At 36.0% G+C, this 23,737-nt stretch overlaps 3 protein-coding genes and 1 long non-coding RNA gene across 4 annotated transcripts; 1 reads left to right on the top strand and 3 right to left on the bottom strand.

The window, feature by feature from the left end:
• Positions 1-6,110: 6,110 nt before the first annotated feature.
• Positions 6,111-9,097, top strand: LOC113278616. Its single transcript, XR_003325582.1, has 7 exons — positions 6,111-6,374; positions 6,529-6,611; positions 6,787-6,896; positions 7,195-7,268; positions 7,375-7,483; positions 8,190-8,307; positions 8,892-9,097. It is a non-coding gene; the product is annotated as an uncharacterized LOC113278616 (long non-coding RNA).
• A 985-nt stretch (positions 9,098-10,082) lies between these two features.
• LOC113280813 lies at positions 10,083-16,600 on the bottom strand. Its single transcript, XM_026529390.1, has 8 exons — positions 16,208-16,600; positions 14,383-15,515; positions 13,685-13,864; positions 11,859-13,563; positions 11,641-11,746; positions 11,133-11,332; positions 10,771-11,033; positions 10,083-10,302 (listed from the first exon to the last, which is right to left on the bottom strand). Exons 1-8 carry the CDS (start codon positions 16,598-16,600, stop codon positions 10,083-10,085), a joined length of 4,200 nt encoding a protein of 1,399 aa, XP_026385175.1.
• A 3,027-nt stretch (positions 16,601-19,627) lies between these two features.
• LOC113284642 (acidic leucine-rich nuclear phosphoprotein 32 family member B-like) lies at positions 19,628-20,719 on the bottom strand. The gene is made up of 3 exons (XM_026534156.1): positions 20,551-20,719; positions 20,336-20,449; positions 19,628-20,151 (listed from the first exon to the last, which is right to left on the bottom strand). Exons 2-3 carry the CDS (start codon positions 20,417-20,419, stop codon positions 19,645-19,647), a joined length of 591 nt encoding a protein of 196 aa, XP_026389941.1. The 5' UTR covers positions 20,420-20,449; positions 20,551-20,719; the 3' UTR covers positions 19,628-19,644.
• A 218-nt stretch (positions 20,720-20,937) lies between these two features.
• Positions 20,938-23,338, bottom strand: LOC113284641 (salutaridine reductase-like). The gene is made up of 4 exons (XM_026534155.1): positions 23,174-23,338; positions 22,790-23,051; positions 21,899-22,081; positions 20,938-21,443 (listed from the first exon to the last, which is right to left on the bottom strand). The coding sequence occupies exons 1-4, from the start codon at positions 23,215-23,217 to the stop codon at positions 21,048-21,050; spliced, it is 885 nt and encodes a 294-aa protein (XP_026389940.1). The 5' UTR covers positions 23,218-23,338; the 3' UTR covers positions 20,938-21,047.
• Positions 23,339-23,737: the final 399 nt, after the last annotated feature.

Raw genomic sequence — 23,737 nt, forward strand, 5'->3', positions numbered from 1 at the left:
CACGAATGATTGGAAACAGATTTCGAATATCGTACTGATATTGACAGCCTTATTTATTAAGGGGATATTAGCAATGTGAGGCTATTATCTCCGCACTACAGGAACTGGCACATGTCAGCTTCGAACTGCCTGAGGTTATATTTCAACTAATGTTGGGTTGGTATGAGATGGGATAGATACAAAGATTGGACCTAGATGAATGGGTTTACGAAGTGGGCTTAGGTTGACAGAAGAAGATGAATTTATTCCTCTCTTACTGGTTAATCATCAGTGTAAGCACAGTGCAAAATAACAAATGCAGTTTTAGTCTTTCATTTTTACAGTTTATTTTTGAACGGTTTTTTGGGGACCAGCTTTTTTTTGAGGGGACCATTGTTTTATTTTGGGTAAGATATTAGAAGTAATTCTAGGTCACCCCTTATCTAAATATTTATATTAATACCAAAATTACCCTCCTGATTATTTTTGTATAATGATTAATTAGTGTGATTAATCATTGATTAAGGTTAATTTAATAGATTGATTTTTTTTAAGAAGTAGAATTATTGAGTGACTAAAGTGATAGAAAAAGAAGATGGAGAAAAAAATTATTTTGAGATGGGTGAATATGGAGAAAAAACATCATCTGATTACCGAAGTATGCTTGTAACTTAGTGAATGTTGCTATAAATGGCCTAAAATATCTTCAAAATCAAAATTGTAACAAAAAAATGTCAACCAGGTCAACAAAGTTCGGTTATATTATATGAAGAACATGTAACCGAACTTTCTCCAAATGCAGTTCGGTTAATGAATCCAAAATCACAGGCAACCGAACCAGAGCTTTAATGGAGTTTTTGTTTGTTCGGATAGCTAAATGTAACCGAACTACTATGCTTGAGTTTACGCAAAAAAAAATTCGATTAAACCGAACTCAACATTTGGCTATCTAGAGAAGAGTTCGGTTTTGAAATTATTTTTGCTAGTTAACCGAACTCATTATATAGGTTTTCATAGTAAAGTTCGGTTAGGATTTTTTTCTTTTTTTGTTTGCGATTAAACCGAACTCAACGTTTGGCTATATAGAGAAGAGTTCAGTTTTGAAATTATTTTTGCGACTCAACCGAACTCAGGTGTTCGGTTAGGCAAAAAAAAAATTCTTAACCGAAGTGTTCTTCGTGTTCTTCATTTTTAAAATTTCGGTTATAAAACTAGGGTTTTTTTCAAAATTATCCTAACCGAACTTACTACTGTAGCCTCCAAATTCAACATATTTTGATGATTACGGCTCAAAATTTCAATCAAAAATGAATTATAAGTTATGGGTTTGTGGGAAAATACTTATGGACAGGTTTGTTTATAAAAGATTAATTAATCGATGATGAAAATTCAATGAATCGACGATGATTTTGATTAGATTTGTATATGATCAGGTTTAGACGATCATAAATTGATGAAGAAGAGAAGAAAAAAAATTATAGAATAGAAGAAGAAGAAGTTGTATGTTAGTTATAATTTTAATTAGGTACAAGGGTCAACTAGTCATCTACACCTTTGAGGACACCCCTTATAATTATAGGAAAGGTGGCCTAATCAAAATATGGTCCCCTCGAAAAACCCATGGTCCCGAAAAAATGGTTCTTATTTTTGGCGATGATATATTTATCTTTTGAAATAGTGGACAAAAATTTTTAGGAAATTTGAAGACTTTGGTGTTGGATTATCAAGCTTTTTCTTGTCAAACCGTGAGTGCAACAAAAAGCAACTACTTTGTTGATGCTACTTCTACTGACATGAGGAATCTGATTGCTGAGACAATGGAAATGGAGTCAGTTTCATTCCCTGAAAAATACTTCGGAACAATCTTGATCAATAAGAAAGTTAAAACTGTTAACTTGCGGTCTTTGATTGAGTTGTTGCAAAAAAGACTAGTCACATTGATTGTTAAGTTGCTTAACTTTCGAGCTAAAATTATCCTTATCAAATTTGTTCTTGGCAGCATTCCTATCTATAATAACGTGTCTATTTATAAATGCAAAAAGAATATAACATATGAATTTGAGAAGATCAATTGAAGTTTCTTATGAATACCGGCAATGTTGAAGATAGAAAGTTGTTACTCTTGTTTCGAACAAAAGACTTGGGGATGTTAATAAAGCAATCTTGATGAAATTGTTGTGGAAGATTCAATTTGCGGTTATTAAATGAGCTAAGATCATCTTAACAAAGTAAAAGATAAGCATAAAAACTGGATTATTTATCATAGACATGCTTCACTTTTGCTTGATATAAAATAGTTGATAAATGAACATAGTATATGGAATGTAAGACTGACGAAAAAAATATCTGTGGAATGATAGTTGGGTCCTTCATGTTGTTATCATTAAATATTTTCATAATAATCTATTCATTATTCAACACGTCAACATGATGGTAAGTAATTTAATTTGTGAAAACCAATGGTGAAATGAGGAGGGGAGTACACCACAATCTTTTTGATAGAAACCTATAAGTCTGATACCTTGTGTGAACGTTTATGGACAAAGTCGATACACTTGATAATACTTACGGTATAAGACCGATATTATATTATCAATATCAAGTGTTGTTGGATTAACATACAGTGTATTTACTTTTAATTATAACTAAACCAATAATTATAATTGCGAAAAGTAAAAGTAAATCACACGACAAGATTTTGTTAACTAGGAAACCGCAAATGCAGAAAAAACCCGGGGACCTAGTCCAGTTTTAAATACTCTCAAAATTAAGCCGCTATATAAAGACGCTACAACCTTCATATAGTTGATACCAAGTAAACTACCCATACTGACCTAGTTTCCTCAATATCCCTACCCCTACAACCAATCTAGCCAACGCACATGAATCTTAAGAAGGATTCCACTATCTTAAGTTGCTTCAGTCTTTCTGAAGACTTTAAGCACTCAATCCTTTGGATCGTCTTCCAAACAGTGAATGACTAATCTGTTTGGTAACCACTCTTCTATCTCAATGAGTCAATCAGAGATATGTATGTTGAGTGTGACAAATGATTTTATGTTTAAAATAAATTATACTTCTTTATCGAGTTTTAGAATCTTCCAATATCTGGATTAAACAAGTTAACCAGATCAAGTCAAACAAAACTACCAGACTCGGGTACTGAAGAGTACCACCAAATGATAGCTTGTCGACCTAAATATGACTAGTCAATAATCATTCTATCAAAAGATAAACCAAATTTAGTTGGATCTCAATCGATAAAGATTTTGCACGAAGCAAATCACGAAGATACAAAACCAATAAGAAAAATCTTTTTGTCTTCAATCTTTAATAGTCTTTTGTACCTACATAATAACAAATCCTGACTTATGATCTATCACGCACAGAACGGAGTCTTTTAACAATGGATGATCACAAGTCAATGTTATACTTTTGATCTGGTTTGAGTGGCCTTATGTCAGAAGATAAGGTTCTCAAGAATAATCAAACTAGGTGAAAATCAAGAGATAACTACCGTTAGTCAATCAAATCAATAACTGAAACCTAAAATAACAATGTATTCTAGTTTCCCACCAACACTACTAGTAGACGCTTCTTGATCCCAAAGAAGTCTTTAAACTAGCGGACGTAAGAGATTTCACCTAATTAGTTACTCTCCTCTCCAAGATAGTATTACAAGAATACTATTTGTCGGCTACACCAGAAACATCAAAGATGAAGTTTTTCTGGCTTAGGATAACTTTGTAAGAAGAACAAACTTCACTATTTACATACCAAGGTAGTTTGGGCACCAAGGAATTTCTATAACCGTAGATATTCAAAAGATGTGCAACAAAAGCACTTATATTTGGTTTTACGAATTCCAATCAATATGCAACTATATACCCGAAATCTCACCTTGAGTATCAAGGAATATCTTTGAACAATTAATAAATAAGATTTCTTTACATGTTCAAATTACTCACTATGTCAACATCTTGAACTTATAGAAATCAGTTTTTTCCTATTGGGACAGATTCTATCATGATACCTAAATCAAGTTAGGATCGGTTCTAACTCGACTTCCAACATAAGCTAGTATTAGTTCTACCTTGATTCCCTATATAGGTTAGGATTGGTCCATACTTAAGAACTTCAATGGAAACCAAAACCATAATCCTTTATTTCCTTTCGATGATGAAAGAAGTTCATACATATACTTCCTTAAACTTATTTTTTCTTTTGGTTCCACCTTCATCAGAATTTCTAAAGTAATGCTACTTTCCGATTTCAATTTTTCCTATTTACCACCTACAACTATCACTACACCAAATATGGGGTTTAGCAACTCAGATTCGCAACAGTTTTCAACTGTTACAAAACTCGCAACTGCTGGAACCTGTTACAATTCGCAACTAAATCAGGTTGTACGCGTGCTACTCGTGAGTGTGGCTGCACACACATTTAAGCTGACTTGATTTCAGCCCATTCAGATGTGAAACTGACTCGGGTTAGCCTAATATTATCATCGAACTCTATTCTATCCATTCTCTTCTATCTTTCTCTCCCGTTCTCAGTCTCTCGATTCTCTTCCATCATGTCTGAAATTCGAAGATTTCTGAGATCTCAATCCTAAATCAAGGCAACCTATTTATTTTTCTCCTCAGGGTATTGAGGTTTACATATAAAAGTTATTTTAGGGTTCACTCTCTCTCTAATCTCCGAAATCTCTCAAGACCAGCAGCACAAAGAAGAAGAAAAACCATAAACTTCTAATTTCCTTGCAAGTATAATAAAGTATCTCACATTATTTCATTCCTATGTTTAATTTTTTATTATGGATTTAATTGAATCTGATCTTGTGTGAAATCCCTAAATTTCTAGGATTTCTGATTTGAGAGATCGTGAAGAGGAACAATGCTTCTTTCCTCATCATAGAGTTTGAAAAAAGAAATCAAATTGTTCAGTTCAGTAAAGAACCTAACAATCTATACAACATCAACTCCTTCAAACACTCTGGTAAGCTAAATCAACACAACTGGTATTCTATTTTTTAGTTCTGATTTGGGTTTGTTTTGATTTTGTCAGGTTAGATTTTTTAGGGATTTTGTTAATGATGATTTGGGTTTGAGGTTTTTTAGGGATTTTGTTTTTGATTTTTTGTTGTTGGTGATTTGGGGTCTTGTAGGGTTAGCAAATGCAAAGACTGTTTCAGTCAAGCTGGAAAATATTAAGGTGATGTTCTTTCTACTACTAAGACTAACAAGCAAAAGAACCCTTCAAGTTTGGTGCACAAAACTGTCATGAAGAAGGAATTCAGTATAATGGCTAAGGTTGTTGCCAACCAGGTAAGTTAATAAAACTCCTTTCTTTTTGTTATTTGTTATGTAAAGTTTTATGATGCATACATGGATAGCTTGATTATGTTTGTGTAGATGAATTTTTTGATCTGGTAATATATATGATTTGGAAAGATGTAGAATGGTGTCTATTTTTTGTAAGAATATGAGGTCATATTGTGATGATTGATGCTGGAATTTGGAATAAGTAAGTAGCGGGGTCGCACATTCTGGTAGTCATTTTGTAGTGTGGAATACCATTTGACTTGATTTCAATCTGGGTAAACCTTGAATATGATTTGGGTACTATATACAAGTAGCTGACACCCAAGAACATAAATAATTTTTTAATAATTTGTGTTTTCTAATTGTTTGGTGCTCAATGGTTGACGTTAAAGAGCTAAAGGATGGGCATCCAGATTTTGCTCTCATTGTGAAGATGAAGGGTGACAAACTACCTCATCTTTACGATTTGGCGTACAAACAAGTCGCTCTGCCTGACTTTGAAGTTGGTTCATACGTCTTGGTCAGGGCTGACGAGTTCTGTTAATATGCATTTGATCTTCTGTACAATAACTCTTCTTAACTTATATTTTATTCTGTTGTTGCTCAATGTTCATATGATAGTCCCTTACTTACAGAATTGGATAAGCTCGTCTTAGCACATTGTAGTATGTCAGATTCTAGCATGGAATAGTTTACTAACTCTTAAATCATATAGGTCCATCTTAGCCTTGATATCTTCTTCTCTCAATATGCTCTAGTCCAAAAGATAATTACATGGCAGTTGTTTGTCTTTCTGCATCAATCCCTAGCCAAGTGTATCTGCAATTTTTCTTTCTTTGCCTGTTTACATCAAACTCAACCCAAGTATACCTGCAGTACTTATTTTGTTAGTTGGTAATTATAACATTAGCTTCAGTTGCAGTCTGTTCCAGTTGATGGCAAACTTTCGCAAGGGAGATCAAAAGTTACAATTTAGCATTTGACTGGTGAAGCCAAACCTGGAGAGATGAAAGGTAGGGATAACATCCCTGCTGGTGCAAGTAATTTGTATGTATGATGATAGTGAAGGTACATTCTCCTACATCTGTTTCAAAGGTCCATCAGTTTCAAGTCCCATTTTTTTTTTACCATGTCCATCTTGTGCAACTATTACAGTAATATATAATAGGCCCTTATCTATAAATATCATTTTGATCCATTCTTTCAATGTTGGTTCATTTAGGCGACGAAAACATGGAATGAGTCAACATTAAACAGGATTGACCAGTAGAGGAATGGAGAAGTATGCACATGGGGATTAAGTAGGTGATTTCCGATATTATGTGTACATTCACATCCGTATTTGGGCATTGTTTTAAGTTCACCTTTGATCCTGTCTTACTATAGAGATGCTGATCATTAAGGTTTGTGATGTCCTCAAAGACTGAAACTACATTATAACGTTATTATTCTTACTTGAGTATACTGTTAATTGCTACAGGTAAGTCCTTCTGCTCGAATGTGTCCTAAAAACCATCACTAATGTCCAGCAGCTTTAGAGACCTGGTGACAGGCCTGTCACATGTGTGCAATCACTCTCGAAAATCTCAGGTGTAACTTCGATACCGTGTCTAACATTGAGTTTTATACATTGAAGGCTTCTTTTATTTCTGTATCATCTGTGTGTGCACATCAGGATTTGGGAGGTGTTGTTGTTTTGGAACTCTTAACTTAGCTCATCTATTTTCTCCCCATTAATTACTCAATTTGTTGCATCAACAAATGATTATGACTCAGACTCGACTAATTGGTGGGTGATTAAAATGTAAACAACCTTGATTTTTTTAATTTCGGAATAGTTTTGAGTGTTGGCATACGGTTGAGTGCATGATTTCTACCACTTTTGCAGTTTCTATGTTTTGGATATCATTTTGGAGGATGCTGCAGTCTAAATCCTTTTGTTGGAATCATCCAACTATATTGGTAAGTAAAATGTAAATAGCTGGACATTGAAATTGATTTTTTTTAATTCAGGAATAGTTTTGAGTGTTGGCATACGGTTGAGTCACGATTTCTACCCCTTTTGCAGTTTCTATGTTTTGGATATCATTTTGGAGGATGCTGCAGTCTAAATACTTTTATAGGAATCATCCAACTATATTGGTAAGTGGGGAAGACTTATATCTCAATTTTCTCAGGTAAGTGGTGCTGGATTTAAGAAAATGCTTCATCTATTCATGTTTTTTTTTTTTTTGCCTTTTTTTTTCTTCTAAAGCTCGAATCTAGTTTTGCAAGTTTGTATCCTACACTTTAGTGTTACTAATGTGTTTCACCAGAAAATGTGTTGAGGCAAATTATTGTGTAACATTTAAATATTGAACAAAACAAAAATATCCAGTATCAACCGGACATAACAATTTTGGTACACTAACACAAACTTTGAATGCATTCATCAGTACATAAAAGGGTATGGTAAGGGCAGCCATTTCTTATACCAAGAATACTTATACAAGCAATATGTTATATGTAGTTCAGAAGTTCCAAACTAAACAAGGCTTGACAATGATGGTTTGTCTTTGTTTTCCGCAAAGCTGGAGTTTTGATAACAATATAGATTAAATCGAGGAATTTGATCCCAAATAAGTTTTAAAGTAAACAGTACAGCTATGAAAACTGAATCCCCCTAGAATTCATTTTGTTTGTTAGTGTATTTGAGCATCTAATGTTACAAAAGTTCATTTTGGTCTATTGAATGTATCTCGATCCTCTTAAAACCGTTGACTTTTGTGGCGAAAATATTGGCATATATTTTTTGTGGATGTGAACTGCCCTTATTTGATTGTTGCATTCATTTTTATCATCTTGAGTTGGTGTTGAGATAACAAGTTTTTAAATTTTTTGTAGAATCAACACCAGCATATTTCTGGTACTAAATTCACGATCGGTCAAATTTTTGTTGAGACTTCTGCATCCAAATCTCCTGCTGACAAGAAGGCTAAACTGAGTACGTCCCAAAAATCTGGTAATGAGTGTAACTTTGGCGTATGTTTTTTGGTGTCCTTATGGTATATGCTGGTTAAGTAAAATTCTAGTTTGTAGTTTCTTATATTGTTTACTGATATGTATGTATTATGTCCTTTTGTATGTATATATTTTTTTTCTTATATTCTGCTCAATAAAGTACAACATTGATGTTGTATTCGAGTATATCATAAACTTCAGCCTCACAACCCATGGTGACAACCTAAACTTCAACCTTTTGGAATGCCTTATGCAGAACGAATGTTCACCGAGGTAGCTGGTTTCCGTCGTTGCAAATATAGTTCTTTGTCTTCTACTATTATAATCTGTGTCTAATACTATAATCTGTTAATGTTACTATTTATAGTTCTTTGTAATCATTTTTGTTCATAATCCAGCAAGTGAAATATGGTATAATTTTGTAATATATCTGGACAAGCTGATACGTTCGACTTGTTTGTAAAATGGTGATTTGGCGTACATGGTATCCTTGTTCTCTATGTAAAATGCTCCCTTTTCTTATTCTTATCTTCCGTGGTGGGAATTGGATGTTGATTTGTTTCACTTTCTTGTCTCGGGAGGTAGAAGAGAACGGAGAATAACATGAAGAACAGGGAACTCAGGAAGAAGAGGTTATTGAGGTCGAAGCTGACTCCACAGATATGAGCAATAAGTGACAGTTAAGAAGCTATACTTGTTTGAGCATGCAGGTAATGAATGATGTTGAGTTTGTCTCCAGGTCTTGTGCCTTTAAGATTTGTATCTACTACTGTTATTACACTTAACATTACAATTGCAGAATTTGTATGTTCTAAAAACTTAGGAAATGTTTATGTACTTGTCATTTTTTTGATACTAGTCACAAAATGCAGGGAACTTGATTTTTGATTTCCAAATAAACAAGGGAAACTTGATTTTGTCACAGCGGAACTGGTGGTTTTGACCAGGTCAAAACCAGATTCTGACCGGTCAAAACCACTATTTTCCTTTTGGTGTTGCAATATTTCCTAACGCAAAAAACTGTTACAAATATTTCGCAAAGCCGTTTCGCAACTGTTTTCAACTGTTGGGAACATCTAATTTCGCAACTGTCAAACAGTTACAAAATTTATACGTCGCAACATTAGTAAACAGTTACGACCAAACATTTACAACGGCAGTATAGACGTTGCGAAAAATTGCAACACCGCCTTTTGTAACAGGGATGAACTATTGCAACCCCACTTTTCAATTACCAGTTACCGTTGCTAATAACCAAATTTGGTGTAGTGTATCACCATTCTTATTTGTATTTTCGCTACTGATTCTTTTTTTTTTTTGATAAGATGGCCTTCTTAAAAAGGACTAAGAAGAGCCACAAAAGATAAGTCTTGGTGAAGTAACACCCATTACATCGTTATTAAATTCAAATCTAATAAAACTAGGCATGTTTCCAGACCAACCTTCAAAATCTCTAGCAGCACCACTTTTAGCTAATCTATCAGCAACATGATTAACTTCTCGGTATCTCTGATTGAACTTCACTTGCACAAATTTGTTCTTGAGCATGTCGATGTCTTGGACAAGTCTGTAAGTGTCTTAGTTAGGTTTCACTTCGCCCTTGCACAATTGGATTGCATAGCACGAATCAGTCTCCACCTCCACAAGGTTAAGACCCAATTGATTAGCCAGTCGAAGTCCGTCTCTGATTGCCCAGACCTCTGAGACATTATTGTTGTTCTTGTGAATGTGTTTGCAAAACCAAGCAACAAAATCTCCATCTCCATCTCGGATAACTCAACCAATTCCTGCATTTCCATAATCATTAGTAGACCCATCAGTATTAATCTTGTAAAATCCTGTATTCGGAACCTGCCAAGCAATCTGAATTTCCTCCATAGCCCTTTCATTTGTGGAAGAAGCTGAGTTAGCCTGAAAGTACTCATTTGCCATCCTAAGAGCAGTTTCCAGAACCCAGTTAGCATTGAATCTTACATTTTCAAACACCTTCTTATTTCTATGTATCCAAATACTCCACAAAATGAACGGGCAAACATCAATCCATTTAAACAGATCTTCCCCTCTACGCCAATCACGAGTTTTTCTCTATTCCTCTCGTATATCGTCATCACGCCCTAGCATACCAATACTAATATCATAGCAACACAGCTTCCTAACAAAACTAGGAGAAAGATATTCAAACTCAAAATTCACACCAGTCCAACTTCTGATCTTATCCCATATTGGCCTCACCTTAGTACAACCAAAGAAAAGGTGAAAAACGGTCTCAAAGTCACTGTTACAAATATTATAGCCAGGATGGTCACACAGTCCTTTTTTGTATAAAGATTCATTCACACTAGTTTTGACAATCACTAGTCCTTTTTTATAGCCAATCACTAGTTTTTATTCATTCACTCTGTTTTGACATAACTGCCATAAAAAGAATTTGTATTTATAAGGGAACTTAAGTTTCCACAGAAACCTCCAGTCCTTATTGGCGATGACATCTTCATTAACTTTCTTGTTCAAGAAAATATAAGCATCTTTAACAGTTACATTACCATATTTACTAGCAGACCAGATCAGAGTACCAGCATTATTAGACAGATTGCAAACAGGAAGAGCAATCACCTCCTTAACAATGTTTTCAGGGATGTTATTCTGAAGTCTATTAATATCCCAACTATGATCACTAAAATTTATAAAGTTGCTGACAGGTTCTTTAGGTAGACTGGTTTCATCTAACTGCAATTTATGAGCAAGAGGCAAGTCGTCAACCCAAGGGTCCTTCTAGAAATCTATACTAGTACCATCCCCTACATTCCATCTGAGGAATTCCCTAACAGCATTCCTACCCTTTATAATGCTTCTCCAGCTAACGGAAGATCCTTTAGTAAGATCAGCATTCCAGAAATCACCAGTCTTAAAGTATTTGGTTTTCAATAGATTAAAGAGAACAGACTCCGGGTTAGAATATATTCTCCAGGCCATTTTAGCAAGAATAGCAAGATTATTAACTTCAAGGTCTCTAATATTGACACCCCCTAACTCAATGGGCATACAAACCTTAGACCATCTAACATTATGCATACCCCTACCATCCTTACTACCACTCTAGAAAAAAATTCTTCTATATATGTCAAGCTTTTGTATTAAACCTTTTGGGAGTTTAACCACAGACATAACATGACTAGTGATTGGGTCCACAGCATACCTAAGCATTGTACATCTACCGGCCATGTTCAGACTCCTAAACTTCCAATCCTGAAGTTTGTTACACACCTTCTCAACAATATCGAAGTAAGTTTTCTCACTACCCTACCCAACTGTAATGCAATACCGAGATACTTACCTGGGTTAACAGCAACTTGAACTCCTAAAGCATTAGCCATTCCTCTCGTGAAGCTCCTACCCAAATTAGCATAAGTAAGAAGTGTGGACTTACTCTTGTTAATTTTCTGTCCAGTCCAAAGACAAAAAAAATTCAATCAAGTACTTCAAATTGAGAGCATTTTTATAATTAGCCTTCAAGAAAATAATACTATCATCAGCAAACAAAGAGTGAGTCACCATAGGAGCTCCTCTGGCCACTGTAAAACCAGACAAAGACTTGTTAGCAATTCCAGCGTTAAACATTCTTGTAAGGGACTCAAGGCACATGATAAACAGGTAAGGGGACAAGGGGTCCCCTTGTCTCAGTCCATTAGAAGGTCTAAAAGTAGTACTAGGAGCATCATTTATGAGAACCTGAAATGAAACTGTAGAAATACATTTCATTACCCAATTGATAAACTTTTGGTCAAAACCATTGCACTTAAGAAGTTTACCAATAAAATCCCAACTAATCATGTCATAAGCTTTATCCAGATCAAGCTTAAGAGTCATCCAACCTTCTTTACCTTTTTTAGTTTTAAAAGAATGAATAATCTCATTACACAAAATAGCAGAATCAAAGAGGGAGCGAGCCGGAATGAAGGCATGTTGGTTATAAGAAAAAATCTTATTCAGTAAAGGTCTAAGCCTCTTAGTTATGATCTTAGTGATTATTTTCATGCTAAAGTTGCACAGACTTATAGGTTTATACTCTTTAATAGTAGTGGGGTTATTAGTCTTAGGAATTAAGGCAATAAAAGTTTTATTGAGCCTATCATCTATGACTCCACTATGAAAGAAACTCCTAATAAGATCAATAACACTAGGACCAACATGATTCCAGTATTTGGTATAGAAAATACCTTGGAGACCATCCGGGCCAGGATCTTTGAGAGCTCCTAGCTGCTTTACTGCACTAACAGTTTCATTCACACTGACATCCTTGCAAAGATCTAGAGATATGATAGGATGAAAGAGATTAGACAACTCACTATCACAAATATAAGAGGCAGAAGAATTAAACAAACTATTAAAATGGTTGACAGTATGATTTTCAATCATTTTATCGCTATTAATACATTCTACCCTGTCATCTTTGAGCATGACTATGGAGTTCCTTTTTCTCCTAGTCATTGTAGAGGTATGGAAGAACCTCGTGTTCATATCTCCTTCTCTAAGCCAGGATATTCTAGATTTTTGCCTCCAGAAAGTTTCCTCAAGTTTAACCAACCTAAGATACTCAATAAGGCACTCTGTCATAGTCTGTTTAGCTCTTTCAGATGGCCAGCTATCAAAATCATTTTGGGCTTTAACAAGACTATTATGAGCTTTATCAATCTGAAGATGGATGTTACCAAAAACATTTTTATTCCATTTTTTAGTCTCGCTCTGAATCCTAGAGATATTGTCTAAGAACTGAGTACTACTAAAACTAGTAACATTATAAGTCCAAGTATTCTTAACCACATCTTCATACCTAGAATCCTCAGCCCAAATGGCCTCAAATCTGAAAGGTCTTTGCTTAAATCTAAACTTAGGGTCAAGATCAACAAGAATGACCCTGTGGTCAGAATTATAATAAGGTAAATGAAATACTTGAGCTTTGTTGAAGCGAGTCTGCCAATTTGAGTTGACAAGAGCTCTATCTAACCTTTCTTTGATATTTGCTGCTCCAGCCCTCTTGTTGTTCCAAGTGAATTTAGGACCATTGGATCCTAGATCAATGAGACCACAGAAACTCAGTACATCTTGGATCTCGGTTGTAGTAGTAATTCTACCTCCTTGATTCTCATGACTTCCACAAAAAGTATTGAGGTCTCCCACCACCATCCAGTCAGCATCGGGAATGTCGGCAATGGCACTGAGCTCACTCCACATCCTTTTTCTGGTAGTTTTGTTCGGACTGCCATACACAGACAAGAGAATCCAAGGTTTCTAGAACTTTGCAGTAACCACAACATGCACTTCCCATCTCGAATTGTTAGTAACTTGGATCTCAACTTCACTTGCATTCCATAACATACATAAACCCCCGAGAGAAACCATGGGGATCAACAATAATAGAATCCGTGAAACCTAACTTGCTTACTATTTCAGAAACATGCTTTTCAAGTACCCTAGTTTCAAGCAATACAACAATGGTGGGATTGTGTCTCTTGATAAGCTTCTTCATAACTCTAATAAAGGAGGGTCTAGCAAGCCCTCTGCAATTTCAAGATAAAATCTTCATATTAAAAAACGAAGGAAGACACAAACCAGGATTAAGCTCATGTGGCTTCATGGGTCTCTGAAAGTCCCTTCATTCCTCCGTTGATTGCTGGTCCATCATCATCAATGGGTTGAACACTGTCCTGAACATTCTTTGATCGTTCACAATCCTCTTAGAGTCGCATCTTGGCTCTTCCCTCTCTTCTCTTAGAAACTCCTCTGGTGCTAGATGATTCCGATTGGAATTGGAAAGCTTTATGAGTCTCAAGATTTTGTTCACCTGCTCCACTATTCCATCCTAATTCACTTGGTTTGGTATGTGCACCAGAGTTGGTAACATGGAATCCAACCGTCGATGCAGTACTTCTATGTCCTCCACCAGTTGTTGAAGTTTATCCCTCATCGATATTTGTTCGGATATCACCTCCATTAAGTCTGCCTCCATTGCTGTCAATTCTTGTTGAGCTTGGTTCACCAGCATGTCCTCTACCATCCACTCCTCCACTAATTGCACCTGCGACTCTTGTGAAAAAGATGTTGAGGAGTTCGGTTTGATGCTCCATTACTTGCTTCAGTTGTAGCAAGTTTCTTGCCAGACTTTCTGTTAGTGTCTCTATTTATATTTGCTTTAGTCTTGAAAACCAATGTTTCATTCCTATCATTACTTCCCTCATTATTTTGGATGATTCCTTTTCCTGTAACTCCCGTTGCATGAGAAACGGATCCCATAACATGAATAGATTTACTATCTTTTCGATTATTTTTTTGTAACTGATCATTATTGCTAGCATGAATATGCTTAGTGGAGCTTTTCATTCCTCTCATAATTACCTCTTGAGCGCCAATCTCTCCATTCTCCTTCCTACAGTTAACAATTTTCTCATTAATGTCATCATCATCAGCATTATGAAGGGACGCGAAACTGTTTGAAGTCTCAGCAAATGACCCTTTAGTCATTGAACCACCCTGTCGACTACTGCTTTGTCCATTTTTCTGAGTCCTTCTAGACACCAATGTCCATTCCTTACTGGTCATTTGATTATCCTCACCACGCTTGCCCTGACCATCCCCAGAGCCATTATTTCCATCATTCTGGTTAGCCTTCTTTTTCTTCCTATCCTCAACCAGCAACCATGGCCCAAATCCCTCATTTTCCTCGTTGACATTTCCCCTAACACCTGCTGTTCTTGAAAGATCAACTTCCACAATATTCTTTCCATTCTGTTCAAGATCGCAACTTCTTTGCTTGTGGGTGATTTTCCCATGTTTGACACCCATTTGATTAAGACCTTCATATTCTACTTTCTGTAGACACCCACCAATCCGTATGCACGGCACTAACGCTTTTGAAGTATCAATTTCGACACAAATTCGATCATACCTTCCTCTAGCAACTTGTTCAGTTGTTGTCTGTCCAATCTTGTTTCCAATATGAAACAAGATATCTCTATCAAAGTATTCAAGCGGGAGCTCCGGTAGCCTTGCCCATACAACAGTCTTCTCCATCTTAGTAGTTGAAGGCCTAAAATTTGGACTCCATCTTTGGAGATTGAGAAAATGTCCTAAAATGAACCAAGGACTTCCAAACACCACTTTCTTGTAATCCTCCAAATTTCCAAATTTGAATACGGTCGGCGACTTATGACTCTGAAGGTGTCACCATCCATCCACAAAAAATCCATGAAAATAAAAGTAACACAAAAACCCCAAATTTCAATATTGATTTTATTAAATTTTATTTTGGTTTCATCAATTTTTGTATCAATTTTTAAAAATTTGGGGTTTTTGTATCAATTTTATTTACGATGGAGTTTTAATGGATCCCAACATTTGAATGGGGTTTTTGCACCACAAATTTGGTCAGCTTTAGTTTTTATGACTAGTTTTAATTTGAATAAGAAGAAATCCTTACCTAAATCCAAAATATTAAGAGGTGAGGCGTGGATCTTCTATCCCGAAATTTTCCTGTCTCTCTGTTCCAACTAATAAAATTTCGACATGTGTCTTAGTTGAAACTAACCAAAATAATCCGTATTTTGGTTGCTACACAAAATAAGGATATCTATTATCAAAATAAAAGAAAATACATATTTAGTAATTTAGAGCAATAAAGCCAAATCCGTGAGAAATGAATTAAAAGTGAAATAATATATTCAATGAAAATAACTATATATATTTCCTTTTATTTTGATAATAGATATGGTTTCCTTATTTTGTGTAACAATCAAAATACCGGTTATTTTGCTTAGTTTCAACTAAGACACATGTCGAACGTTCATTAGTTGGAACAAAGAGACTGGAAATTTTTGGGACAGAAGATCCGCGCCCATTTGGTTAACCTTCTCCTGCATAAATTTGAACCCCAAATTCTTCCCTTGAACTTTCCCAATAATACACCACTTCCATTTTTGACATATTTTCTTCCTAGTATCCAAATCGATACTAATAGAAGGAATGTTAGGATTTGAATCATCACTCCCTACAATTGAATCAATCTCACACTCTGCCATAATGTATGTGACATCATTCAAGAAAATTTCCTCATTGAGAATCCCTTGGTCTGCAAAGAACATGAGTTTTTGCTTGAAAGAAATTGAAGAAAAACCCTCTCCACATCGTTGCCCAGATTTCAGATGATTTTTGTTTTCATTCTCCACATCCATTACTTCATGTTGTTCAACCAAAGGGTCTAGGCCCCCTCTAGACCCCCCTCCTGGATCTGTACTCTCCATGTTTTCAGAAAAAAAATTGAAAAAAAAAATCAGATTGAAAAAAATCGCCTTCCGGAAATACGCTTAAAAGATCATCAAAAAGTATTAACCATAGATTAGATTCTAATTATGTTTAAATTTATTATCTCTTTAGCTTTTATCATTTGATTCCTCAAATTAACGATTTAATTTTTCAACTGTGAAGATCATCATTCAACATCTTGTTACTCTCGTCTTTAATTCGAAATGAACCCAAAAGACATAAGAGTGAATAAAACAAAAGAGTGAATAAGACAAAAGAGTGAATAAGAAAAAAGAGTTAATAAGGCAACTCAAAATTTGCAACAAAAGAAACAACACAGTATAGCAACACATAATCAAATCTCATAGTGTACTGCAACCAGAGTCCAGCTTAGGACTACTACAACTCCACCAGTCGGCCAAAACTGGACCACTGATTATTTTTATTTATTTTTTGTTTACTCATCATCGGCTGATACATATACCCGACTAGTTTATCTGATTTTTCTTCATCACATTGTGAAAACAAAATAGAATATAAACATGAATATCTATATACATACTAAAATTACAATTAGGTTTAGTTTTACCTATTTCAGGTTTTGATATTTTTTGAAAATTACCAACTTTGTTTAGATGCGTCTTTTGATACACCATCAATAAATTACAAGGGAAAATCAAAGAAATGATGAGTGAAGGTGGTGGTCAGTGGGTGGGGATGAATAGAAGAAAGTGGTATGTGGTGAAGATGAAGAAGAAAAAATATTAATTTGTTACTTAAAGTCAAGAGGTGTCATTTAGGATACATAAAAACATATGTGGGTGGAAAATAGGATAAGTAGGGATGGTAATTAAGATAAGTGGCAAATAGGAAAAGTGCATGTGGCAAAAAGGTGAAACCTTTTTTTTTCTCTTTTTTGATAAATGCTTTTTATATTTGTCATGTTGGCTTGAAACTAATAAATTTTACCTAAAGGTTAATGTTAAATCGACGTAAATATTCTAATCAATATTAAACTTAAGAAACTAAATGAAATAAAATAAAAAAAATCTAAGAAAAGGTAGAGGAAATCTTTGCATTTTAGGTAAAATTAACGGAGAAAAAGATAAATATTTGGGTATCCGGCGGGTAATACCCGTTAGGACCCGAAAGCTTATCAATGCATGACGTCTACATGTTGGGTAGCGATAATGCTAATGGGTCCAATTTTAGGACTCGATTCATCCGGGTTCGTTTCGGTTCCGAGAAATCGCGTACCAGTTCACAGCTTTACGTCCCTCAATGCCGCACCACGCGGGTCGAGATTCCCTGATGCGCCACTCTGACGCAGTCACAGGGCCGCGAAGCTTCAAAGCTCACCAGGGAAAGGAATGTTGCTTTGCGTTTCCAGATATTCTTTGCAAGCATGATTCCTTCCCGATCGATGCTTGTTCTGGGTAGGGTGCATTGGTGTAAAGGAGAACGGTGATGCATATTGCACGCACCACATATTTCCAAGTAATGTATAAATATTGGTGCATTACCGACTATTGACGTGCATTAACGTGTTGCGCTCCTCCCTTACCACTTACGAGTAATGTCTAAATATTAGTTGTCATCGTAAGTGGTAAGGGAGGAATGCAACACGTCGATAGTTTTGGGGACGTGTTTCACTCCTCCCTTACCATTTTTTAGAATGGTTCATCACAGGATGGGGTTTTTGTTAAACGTAACCAATTTGGCGTATTACCCGGTATGGATCGTACATTGAAAATCCTTAGGGATAAAACAAGGGACCATAGTAAAATGCAATATCATTTCTCCTTATGATTATTCTATGTTTTTTATCGTCTCGATACGGAATGTAGATTACCTCATCCGCAGTCATTTTTTCCAAGGCAACTCGCATGTTGATAAGCTTCCCTGACATATCCTTCTCCTGACAACCAATAAAAGTGTTCCTGCGTCCTCTTGGATTGATCTTCGGAAGATCAACATTGAATTTGATACTGGGATTGGGTTTCACCAAGGACGAGAATGCTTGTATATCCAGATCTATGCAAATACAAATTATAGTAACAATCTCATCTTACAAGCATTTTGCGAATACAAATGATATAGACAATTGAATTACCTGGAAGAGACTTAGATTCCCGTTAACTTGTTTGACTAGAGCCCTTGAAGCCTTTGTCAACTCTGCATTCAAGAAGCCAACCACCGCAGTACCCCATGAATACCTATGCATTTCATCAAGGGGATGCAATAGTTGAAGATACTTAGCATCGACCAAGTTTTCGGAGCTGTCGGGGAAGATACAGTTGGCTAGGACGTATAACAAATAAGATGACGCGGTAGCATTGATTCGCACCAAGTCCAAACTTCCTTCCTTATCATAGATTTTCTGGGTCCCAGAGTATGCGTCTCTCAACTGCTTCAGACTTAACTTCTTTCTTCTATAACCATCCTTCATCACAAAGATAGACTCCGACTGCTTATCATCCAAACCGAACAAGAGCTTGGTCAATTTGAAGAGATCCTTCCAAGAAATTTCCTCATCGTAGCCATATTTGGTGGCTTTTCCATCAACCTAGAGGCCTAGAATTTGATGGCAGTCATCGGGAGTTATTTCCAGCTTACCGAATGGGAATAAAATTGTATCCGTCTCCCCGTAAAACCTCTCACAGAATGCATATATGGTAACTTAATTTGTGAAACTCAACAACTGAATTCTTCACCGCAGGCCACAACCCAGAGTTCTTGATAATCTCTTTTACGACGTCACATTCCTTGTCAAGTGGCCATTTCTTCATCATAGTATTTGAAGCTTGATGCCTCAAAAGACGGATGGCATTCGTATGATCTTAAATAACATAAACCAGAACACAAATTTACAAGAAAACATACAAACACTTGAAGAAAATTTAAGATAGATACACTTAAATAAAAAAAAGGGAGACTGAGATTACTTATGATAGTACAATAAACTTCATACACCCATGATTCTTTGTATCTAAAAGAACATGCCACCATCTTCGGGTAATCCTAGGAGGGACTCACTATCTTTCTATTGATTCTTCAAGTGAGAGGGAGGCACGTGGGAATCAATATGTTTATTGACAACCTTCTTTTTTACGGTTGTTGTTGCAGCCTTAGGTTGTTTTTCAACCCAAACCCATGTTTCTTGACCATTACCTTCTTCTTTTTCATCTTCTTTATCCTCTTCAACGATTTCACCTTGTCTATCATTATTCCCATCATCATTACCTCCTCTAGCAGGTGGGATGTCTTGATTATCATCATCATCATTATCTCCTCCACCACCCGGAGTTCCTTGAACATCATCATCATCATTACCTCTTCTACCAGATGTAATTGATTGGTCTTCGTCTGGAGTTTCATCAAAATCACTTGATTTAGGTAGACCCTGAGAATCATTCTGTTCACGGATCTTGGATGTTCCCGAATCATCGAATGCCTCTCGATGTGTTGCAGTCAAGAGTTGTCGCCTACGCGAGGAGGTTTTGAAGGAGGAGTAATAAGTTTCTTCTTTCCTTGCTTGACCTTTTGCATCCTAAACAAGAAAAATAAAATATTTTTCAACTAGTCGTCAGAGTCAATATTCAAAAAGTGGGGTCTAACGACCGTATACGTAGACTTTTTCTAGTCAACGGCGTTAAGAAAGAACGGACCAAAGGCTGCTAAAGCAGTCAAAAGTTCAAACCCAAACGTGCAGAAGGGAGAAGATATAGACTTACGTGATAATTAGGGAACAAATTAACAGGGAGTCCTTTGAAAGAAGCTCGGTCTCTGCGGGAGTTTGTCAACCAAATCATCACCATTGTGACCAGAAAGATTGCATCTACTGACTACTGTTTACATAAACTTATTCGGGTCAACGGTATGAAGAAAGAACGCACTAAAGGCTGGTAAAGCAATCAAAATTTGAAAATGAAACATGCGGATACTATACTTAGTCTGATTCTTAGGGAAAGAGAAAGAAGCTTAGTCTTCAGTGATGCGGGAACTTGTCAACATATCATCACCATAATCAGGCATCACGAGTTCAAGATATTACATGTTGGAGTTATGTCCCCGGCACCTTAATAATCCCTTGATGCTGATGTTCTGCTCTGCTGACTACAAAATTAAGATGTCTAGAGACTAGAGACTCTAGAGGGTTGTGCCGGCTCGTTTGACTGAATATTAAAAATAAAGTCAATTGTATCAGTTGACTACTCACTGAGGCAACTGAATTAGACCGAAAAAAACACTTTTAATGTGCGGTTAGTGGGTCAGAGCCAACCTGGTGTAGAAAAACTGTCTTTTCACCTGAAATTGACCAAAAAATCTAGATGAATTTCTAACTACGTTTATCCTTCCAATTTCTTTAAGTACCATTGCAATCGATCAATAACACACTTATTAAGATACCTTAATTACTAACTTTAATAATAACCACTTAATCTTTTATATCTTCGAGTACAAGAACGGTTTGTTTTTTATATAAAACTTGCCAGTAGGAAGTTTCTCAGGTGGTAGTAAAACAATTTGTGCAGCCATTTCCGCAGCTGAATCCGCCGAGTGGTTTCCTTTTCCAGCGGTCATGTCTGTCTGAGTAAACCCGGGGCATAAACAATTGACACTTAATCCCAACCCATCATAACGTTTAGCTAAAACTCGAGAGTACGCGTTCAATCCTACTTTAGACACTGCATAATCTGTCCATACTTTTGGCCATCCTTCTCCTTCCCAAGTACCAGCAGTAACATCTTCAAGAAATCGATTTACAACAAAATCTATACGTTGTTCGCATAATCTGTCTTCATCTTCTAATAACTCCCTTATGACAGGATTACTCACCTTCTGCATTTAAGAAAGTAAACAATATGATTTGCGACTGGTTTTACATCAGATAAAAACTCAACGACATGCGACCCATGAATTTATCATGGATGGGGAAGCTCTCAGTCTTAACCAAGGATTTTTATTTTTTTTTATCAGTAAAGAATTTGGTGTTGGCTTGAACTGAGGTCATCGATCACACAGTGACTTTACCACTATGCTACAATGATACCGGTATTAACCAGGAAATTAGTCGGGTGTTCTAAGAGGGCTTGATAAGAGGCACCTCAAAGAAAAATGACATAAGAATAAAGATGTGGGACCCGCACAAAAAATGTGCCAGGTAGAGGGGACCAACCAAAGTGTCCCAAAATATGAACATTCTGCTTTTGTTGTATGAAATGGCTTTATTACTCAACATTGAAATGAATGATTGAAGTAGTCTAAAGTTGTACTAGGTTAGTTTTTCCACTTACGTTCAATAAGCCAAGACGCGAGCTAACATTCAAAATCCTGCTTACGGATTCCGAACGCCGAAACAGTGGTAGCAGAGCTTCGGTTAACAACTTTGGTCCATAGTAGTTGGTCTTAATGGTGGTTTCGGCGTGTTGCACAGAGTTCTCGTTGATCTCGTTGAACGACACAGCAGCATTATTCACCTAAAACGTATACACGAAGAAAAGTATGCACAAAATTAGCTCTTTGGAGATAATCCTGAATCCAATAATAAATGTCCAAAATTTTCAATCAAAACACTTGACAAATTTTTGAGAAAAAGTTTTATAGATATATGCAAGTGGAGTCACATCTTCTGCGCACAATAAATATAAAGATAATGTTTGTAGACTCTAGATTTTGTTTCTATCAGTTAATTCAATTCTGAAATGAAAGATAACCAAATGGTTTTTCCTTCTTTTTTTCCTATCTACAAAGGCAAAGCTAGAAATAAATATATATTGATAAGAAAAGTAGAAATGAAGCAACAGAAAAGCCAAATTCAACCAATAATGTCATATATATATATTGGACCACTTGACATGATTGAGTGTTGCATGTGTTCTCCATCAAACATGGCCAACTCAACCAACCCCATGATCCATGATTCTTTTGACAATTATTTGAGTTTTGATTAGTCTGAAAGCACTTTATAACATGAAATCGGATAATGATATCAACTGACATATCATGTGGCCTTGGATAATTGTCGTTCAACAGTTTTTGGGAAGTCAATTTTCATGAAAGACTTCGAACATTGAAACAAAACCGCGTAGATATACGAAACAAACACACCGAGAGCGACCACCTTAAAAAAATATGATGGATGCAGTGGTGGTAGGGTTAATAAACGGAGATTTGATTTTACTTACAAGAATATCAAGACCTCCAAATGCTTCCTTCAACCATGAAACCAGCTCATTGATGCAAGCAGTGTCCATAACATCTAATCGGAAGAATCGAACATTATTTAGCCCTTGAGATTTGAGTGATTCGATTGCTTCTTGACCTTTAGAATCATCTCTACAAGTTAGGATTACAGTTAATCCAAGCTCGGCGAGTTTCTGAACTAGAGAGAATCCGATCCCTCTATTCCCTCCGGTCACCACCGCTACGGTGTTTTCCGACCACCACCTACAACATCCACTAGATTATTAGCCATGTGACATCTCCAAATATTTATAAGAACATACATGGATACAAATTCAGAATCAAAGATCGATCAAGAAGAGATAGAGAAGTAATTATATATGTACCTTGTTAAGGAAGCAGAGGGCTCGTTGACTTCTTTTAATGCCATCGAAAGAGATGATACAAGTTGAGAGACAGAGGAGAACTGTATAGAATAAGAGTCTAGAGGGTAGCTTTAATGCCGATGAATGAAGTGAAAACACAAGTTGACAAGATATAGAATGAGAGTGACGATTGAAATCAAATAGAATATATATAACTTGTGCACATTTTTCAAACTAACTAAATATATACATATATATTCACATTTACTCAAGTATATTTGGATGGGTGACTGGGTGAGGACTAAGTCGAGTCCCTAGTTAGCAATTCGGCGAATAATTCGCGAATAATTCGCGAATTATGCCGTATCAATCGGGAACGAATCATACGGGCGACCCATTGAAAGACCGACCCAGGTACGCGTGTTATATGAAGATCCCGAATTATTCGCGATTTTTACGTCCCGAATCAACTTTTATTCGTTCGGACGGGAAAAATAGGGTTAGGTTTGGACTTTGGAGAGACTGTATAAAATCGAAATAGAAACTTTGGAGAGAGAATGATTTTCTTCTAACCTTCGTTACCTT

Source organism: Papaver somniferum, chromosome 5, assembly GCF_003573695.1.
Source record: "Papaver somniferum cultivar HN1 chromosome 5, ASM357369v1, whole genome shotgun sequence".
In the NCBI taxonomy this organism is placed as follows: domain Eukaryota; kingdom Viridiplantae; phylum Streptophyta; class Magnoliopsida; order Ranunculales; family Papaveraceae; genus Papaver; species Papaver somniferum.

Bases quoted from the DNA above. Each gene is read 5' to 3' on its own strand.
- LOC113280813 (XM_026529390.1), bottom strand. From the start codon at position 16,600: ATGGAGAGTACAGATCCAGGAGGGGGGTCTAGAGGGGGCCTAGACCCT. The intron at 13,865-14,382 runs GTGCAATTAGTG...TTGAAATTGCAG, and splicing joins CTTTTTCACAAGAGTCGCAG to AGGGCTTGCTAGACCCTCCT. The intron at 11,747-11,858 runs GTGACTCACTCT...TGGACTGGACAG, and splicing joins TGGCCAGAGGAGCTCCTATG to AAAATTAACAAGAGTAAGTC.
- LOC113284642 (XM_026534156.1), bottom strand. From the start codon at position 20,419: ATGGTGATGATTTGGTTGACAAACTCCCGCAGAGACCGAGCTTCTTTC. The intron at 20,152-20,335 runs GTAAGTCTATAT...TTTCTTGTTTAG, and splicing joins ATTTGTTCCCTAATTATCAC to GATGCAAAAGGTCAAGCAAG.
- LOC113284641 (XM_026534155.1), bottom strand. From the start codon at position 23,217: ATGGCATTAAAAGAAGTCAACGAGCCCTCTGCTTCCTTAACAAG. The intron at 23,052-23,173 runs GTACATATATAA...TGGATGTTGTAG, and splicing joins CCCTCTGCTTCCTTAACAAG to GTGGTGGTCGGAAAACACCG. The intron at 21,444-21,898 runs GTAAGTGGAAAA...TCTTAAATGCAG, and splicing joins CGCGTCTTGGCTTATTGAAC to AAGGTGAGTAATCCTGTCAT.